Below are 6,419 nucleotides of genomic sequence, written 5' to 3'. Positions count from 1 at the left end.
TCTAAAAGCAAATGATTAAATTAAAAATGCTGGACGCCCAAATTTGTTCTTGCAAGATATCGGTTTTCTCCTAAAGAAAAACTGTGGGAAGAACACTGCCTCATCCACTAGCCAAAGCACGAACCAGACACCCTGGTAGTGCTTTTCCATTTCTAATTTGGTGATCATTGTATTCACAAATTTTCCTGTTTAATTTTTTTTCTTGTTTCAATAGGACTTCCAATAACTCCTGTGAAAAAGGTCCAAGTTGGAAATAGCTTATTCACTGATAGTAGGAGGAAAAGAAAATCTATTCATTTCCTTCTATTAAGTGGAGACAGTAAATATTCACTCCCTCATTCATTCAACAAATATTCTTTGAGTGCCTACTATGTACCAGGCTCTATTCTATTAGGTTATATTCTATGAGTATATAAGGTTAGTATCCTAACTCCTAACCAATCTAATGACTTAGTTAAAAAAAGAATAATAATAGTAATATTTACACAGCATGCTTGATTCTCATATCCACAAATGAAAAATCAGTATTACATAAAACAGGGGAGGGTGCTATGTGAGAGGAAGACCTTTGTCCTCAGTGAGCAATAAAGTAATTCTATATGTGCTATCAGCCAGCCCCATTTCCTCATTTTGCAAGTCTTGTAGCTGTGTTCTTTGAGGCTCTAGGTAGTGGAAAGGAGGAGAAGATGGCCAACAGGCCCAGCTTTCACGGTCCTATTGTGGGGAGCCCCATGTACCTACTCTAATATTGCTCTGTGTTAGTTCTAGGTGTCAAGAATCTGAGGACCTGGAATAAAGCTCGTTATCAGGTAGCGGAAAAAAAGACTGGATTTTCCCTGGACATGCTCAGGGTGTAGTAGTTCAAGTACTCTGCAACTTCCATGGGATGGAAATTTTGCTAGATACTTGCAATTGAAAATGAATGAAGCAGAGGTCAATGCCCTCAAGGAACTTGCAATTTAGAGGAGGACGTGGACATACATCTAGCCAATTAAGATGCAATAAAGTTCTTTACTTACACTCTGAACAAAGTCGAATTGAGAAATTCTCAGATTTATTTGACCATGGGAAAAAAATCAAAAATTATAATCTGTCTAATGAATATTGACAGGAGGTCATTAGATATATTAAAAGTGTGGGAAAGTACTTCATTAAAATTAAAAACTTCTGCTCTGTGAAAGATAAGGTCAAGAGAATGAGAAGACAAGCCACAGACAGGGAGAAAATATTTGCAGAGGATTTTTTGCAAATAAAATAAAATAAAGTACTGTTATCTAAAATATACAAAGAACTCTTAGAACTCAACAATAGGAAAACAGACAACCCAGTTAAAAAATGGGCCAAAGACCTTAACAGACACCTTATCAAAGAAGATATACAGATGGCAAATAAGCATATGAAAGATGCTCCACCTCGTGTCATCAGGGAAATGTAAATTAAAACAACAATGAGATATCACGACACACCTTTTAGAATGGCCAAAATCTGGAAACTGACACAACAAATGTTGCCTAGGAAATGAGACAACGGCAACTCTCATTCATTGCTGGTGAGAATGCAAAATGGTACAGCCACTTTGGAAGGTAGTTTCGCAGTTTCTTACAAAATTGTGCTTTTACCATATGATCCAGCCATCATGCTTCTTGGTGTTTACCCGAAGGAGTTTAAAACTTACGTCCACATAAAAACCTGTGCATGGATGCTTCTAGCAGGTTATTCATAATTGTTAAAACTTGGAAGCAACCAAGATGTCACCAAGGTGAATGGATGAACAAACTGTGGTAGATCCATGTGATGGAACATTACTCAGCGCTAAAAAGAAATGAGCTATCAAGCTATGAAAAGACATGGAGGAAACTTAAATGCATATTACTAAGAGAAAGAAGCCAATCTAAAAAGGCTACATACTTCATGATCCCAACTATATGACACTTTAGAAAAGGCAAAACTATGGAGACAGTACAAAAGATCAGTGGTTGCCAGGCATTAGGGGGAGGGAGAGGGATGAATAGGTGGAGCAGAGAGGATTTTTAGGACAGTGAAAAAACTCTGCATGATATTATAATGATGGATACATGTCATTATACATTTGTCCAAACCCATTTGTACAAAAAAAAAAGGGAATCAGAATGTAAATTATGCGTTGGGTGATTATGATGTGTCAGTGTAGGGTCATCGATGTAGGTTCATCACTCTTTTGTTACATTTTGGGCGATGTTTATAATAAGTGAGGCTATGCATGTGCAAGGGCAGAGGGAATATGGGAAATCTCTGTCTCTCTCCCTCAGTCCTGCTGTGAACTTTAACCTGCTCTACAAAAATAAAGTTAATAAAAAAAGTGTAGGAAAGGTAAACAGCAAAAACAAAAACAAACTTATAAATGAATTCTTTGCTGCAAGAAATGACAAAAACTTTAATTATATGTTTAATACACAGTAAAGATTGGGTATCAAAATATTGTCAAATTATGACAAGACACACAACATTGACTGTCAGCCTCAAACAGAAAACACACACATACACACACACATACACACGCATACACATACCTCTCTTCTTAGTTAAGTGCTGTCAATACGAGGATGCACAGGTTAAAATGTCCATACATCAACTCATTTCAGGAAGCTTAAGTCTTAAAGGGGCCGATTTCACAGTTAGGGAGACTACAGACATATGATTACTTTTGAAATTATTTCTCTACTTAAAACATATTTTTGGAAGAAAACATACTACAAGCATTGGTTTAGTGTTTTTGTGGAGTACCTACTAGCATCTCCTGTGATACGATGTTCTTTGCCTTGCAGACATTTGATTCCTAACATTTTCTCTGGTAAAATTAAAAGTTCATCACATTTTAGCTGTTTACATTTTCCTCCTTTTCTTAGAACTTGCCATATTTCATTATCAGTGAGCCATCTGTACATATGCCATAGAGTTTCATCTAAAAAAAGTCTTTATTTAAGCCCTTACTATGTTCTAGACAATGTGCTAGATAGTTTACATGCAAGATTATGTTAATTTTCATGAGCATTTTGCAAAAGCAGTATTATTAAACTGATTTTAGAGTTGAGAAAACTGAGGCTCAGTCTGCATGTGAATCCTACCTATCAACTCAAAGTTCATTTTACTTGAATAATTGGCCTTTGTAATGGCATGTCCCCAAGTGTGTTCCTCAGAGGATAAAGCATGAGAAAAAAAGCATTCTATGGTCACATCAGTGTGAGGACCAAAGTGCACTACATCTCCCTTTCGAAGACTCACAATTCATTTAGGATATTAAAATCCCTGTGATGTTCAGAAATAAAGAAATCCATTTAATTTTGTTTATCTGCTTATTTCACAAACTTAATTGACTCTCAGAGAAATCTTTTTTTTTTTTTTTTGGTAAAACATTTAACATTCCAAGACATACTTTGGGACGCTTTGTCTTAGAGTATATTGGGAGATCCTACTAATCAGAAGTCAACTCATTTAGAATCCAAGAAATATAAATCTTACTATATGCTCTCAAATCAATGTTCGTCAGAATGAGGGTCATGACTCATTGGGTTGTGAAATCAGTGAAACTGATACTGACTAGTATTTGGGAAAAAAAGAAAAAAACCCAAACAGAAAACAAGTAAGATAGAAAATGTCAGGGTTGTTGCATGTAGTAAGTACTGAATCATGAAATTTTTACTGAGTCACAATGTAAAATACATTTCTTTCTATGGTCATGGCCAAAAATGTCTAAAGCCATTGCTTTCATGAAAGTCAAATGAATTGCTTATTGTGCCAAGAGTTATGGTGATCACAAATGTCTGAACTTTGTAAAACTAACACAAAAAGGACTACTGTAATGCCATGGCTAAATACAGTATTTGTTATTAAAATTAGAGGATTTTTAGAGCTGAAATATCTCATAGTGGGAAAACCAAAATAGAGTTTTAGTGACCTGTCAAGGACAGCTGTTAGCTGGGCCTAGACTCCAGGTTTTCTGATTTGTACTCTAGTATTCTTTTACTTAGCATAAATTGATATAATTTTTATTTATAGAACATGAGGATTATTTCTCTTTAATGAATAAAATAACTAGGCACAAAATTCAGCAAATCAATCCTGGAAAGTAAGTCAATGACAGGTTACAAAAGTGCTGAAGGCTTTAATTGAAGGAAGAAAGTAATTTAGAGATACTTCAGTGCTGGGGTCTAATTATAATTCCAATTAATAACTAACTAATTAACCTAATACCCTTCGTTACTGGGTGGGGCCATTCAGTTGTCTGGTTTCTCATTTGTACATGTAAGTGTCCTGTATATATGATTTTGAAAAGACTGCAGATAATACATCAGTGAACACAAGATCTTGCAATGCGTAAGTTAAAGAGGTAACCAACCCTTCAAACTCACACCATTTTTGTTTTTCTTTTTCTGTTTTGCTGAGGAAAATTCACCCTGAGTTAATATCTATTGCCAATCTTCCTCTTTTTTCTTGAGGAAGATTTGCCCTGAGCTAACATCTGTGCTAATTTTCCTCTATTTTGTATGTGGGTCACTGCCACAGCATGGCTGACAACGAGTGGTGTAGGTCCTGCCCATAACCGAACCAGACAGGCCTCCAAAGCAGAGCTCATGGAACTTAACGATTAGGCCAGGGGGGCGGCCCCACCACACCAGTTTTAAAAAAGAAAAGGAGCTATTACTTATCAGAGCATCCCTTAGCAAAACAAACATTAGCGTCTACACATTTTATTTTAGGCAGGCCTCTGCAAGACTCTTTCCAATTGAAGTCTTGTCGATTATACCTAAATTTGAGCTGTTCACTCTGCTTTCATCATCCGTTCTTGGGAGGGAGTGTTCAAAACTGGTCAGTGGAGGTTGGAGATATTTCCTTTTCCATCCCTCTGCTCCATGGAAGGCGCCCACCGGAGTCTACCCCAGGGAAGTGGGCCTGGGCTTGGATTCCAGCAAACTCGTCTCACGATTCTGGAGCCCATGGTGTCATCTCCTCCCAGGAAGCTCCGGGCCACACTGGCAGAAATCATTTGATAACTTAATCTTGGTGAGAGGAAGAGACGCTGAGGCCTGTGTACTCGAGTGATAAACGGAAGACTCCGGGTGAGTCAAGGAAGAGACATGGTATCTTTTAAAACTTATATAAACGAATAAAGCATAAACAAGAACTTAAAGGGGGGGAGGGACCACCCCCACAAAACGTGAGAGGCTACTAGTGTCTGGAGGGGAGATAACCGTGTCGTTAAGACCTGGAGGTTCCAGGGGTTCTCTCCGGGGCAGACTTCTGCCGGCTGGGAGAACAGTGGAGGTTGGAGGAGGTGAATTTCCTAAAGCCCAGGACCGGCGCTTGGACCCTCCTCCTTCCTATAATTAACTCAACGCCCATCCCGCCAGTCCGGACTGGCGCTCCCCTGGTGGCTCCCCTGGACCGCCGCCTCCCCCGCCTGCCTCGCGGGGAGGGAGAGGATCCCGGGGGGAGGGTCGAGCCCGGGCCACACCAGCCCCCGCGCGCTTTCAAACCCTGACCTTGCCCGGGGCCGGCCGCCTGCTCGAGCCTCCCCACTCCTCCTCGTCCTCCCGCGCCGGCCGCGCCCGCTCGGGCCTCCCGGGCGGGCGCAGGGGGCGCGGGCCCCGGCCTCGCGTGACGTGGGCGCCGCGCGGGAGGGGCCACCCGGGGGGCTCCGGCCGCCTTATTAGCGCCCCGCGGGTCGCCGGCAGCGAGCAGACGGCCGCTCTGCGAGCAACAGGAGCCGGCGAGCGGCCCACTCCTCCCACCTCCTCCGCCTGCCTCCTCCTCCTCCTCCCCTTCGGCTCCTCCCGCCCCCACCTCTGTGTGAGCCGCGGAGTCGCCCTCTCCCTGCCTCTTTCTCCCGCTCCCGCTCGCTCGTCTCTCTCGCTAATACTTCCCCCTGCTGTGCTCCAGGGAACCCAAGCATTCTCAGCGCTAACCTTAGAGACCAATGGTGCTCGAAAAGCCTAGAAAAAGCCGCTTTGGGCAGAGATAGTTGGAAGCCCCTCGTCCCTTCCCCCTCTCCCGGCGCAGCCCGTGCCCGGCTCGCAGCACCTTCTCGCTCCTGCACACTCTGTTTGGGAGGACGGGGTGAGAAGGTGAAGTGGAAAGAACTGCAGAGCAGAGGGGGCCAGTCTCAGAGCTCAGATTTCATTTTCATTGAAGCAAAGCACAGAAGATCAGGTTTTTTTTTATTCTGCATTTTTTCCTTTTTTAATTTTTTTTTTTTTAAGAAACTTATTTTGGGGGGGTTTGCTCTGGGCATTTGCTTTGCCCAGTAGTTGAAAAGTGAACTCGACTCGTGATGGTTCTCCTGTCACTTTGGTTGATAGCAGCCGCTCTGGTAGAGGTTAGGACTTCAGCTGATGGACAAGTAAGTGGAAAATAATAACAATAAAAAACTCAAACCCAACCTT

General features: G+C 41.7%; 1 protein-coding gene across 4 annotated transcripts in view; it reads left to right on the top strand.

Annotated features, from left to right (window-relative positions):
• The first annotated feature begins 5,063 nt into the window (after nucleotides 1-5,063).
• The window catches only part of ADAMTS3 (ADAM metallopeptidase with thrombospondin type 1 motif 3), a 266,272-nt gene continuing 264,916 nt past the window's right edge, over nucleotides 5,064-6,419 (top strand). For 2 of the 4 annotated variants that reach the window (XM_058547245.1, XM_058547244.1), the window contains exon 1: nucleotides 5,742-6,376. In XM_058547245.1, the coding sequence (XP_058403228.1) occupies nucleotides 6,308-6,376 (69 nt within the window). In that variant the 5' untranslated portion in view covers nucleotides 5,742-6,307. Of the gene's footprint in view, nucleotides 5,097-5,741; nucleotides 6,377-6,419 lie in introns of those variants that run through there. The other 2 variants (XM_058547247.1, XM_058547246.1) reach the window with 2 other exon arrangements.

The sequence above is a fragment of the Diceros bicornis genome, chromosome 8 (assembly GCF_020826845.1).
Source record: "Diceros bicornis minor isolate mBicDic1 chromosome 8, mDicBic1.mat.cur, whole genome shotgun sequence".
NCBI classification, from domain to species: Eukaryota; Metazoa; Chordata; class Mammalia; order Perissodactyla; family Rhinocerotidae; genus Diceros; species Diceros bicornis.
Note: the sequence above shows the minus strand (reverse complement) of the source record. Positions and strands in the feature narration are given on the sequence as shown.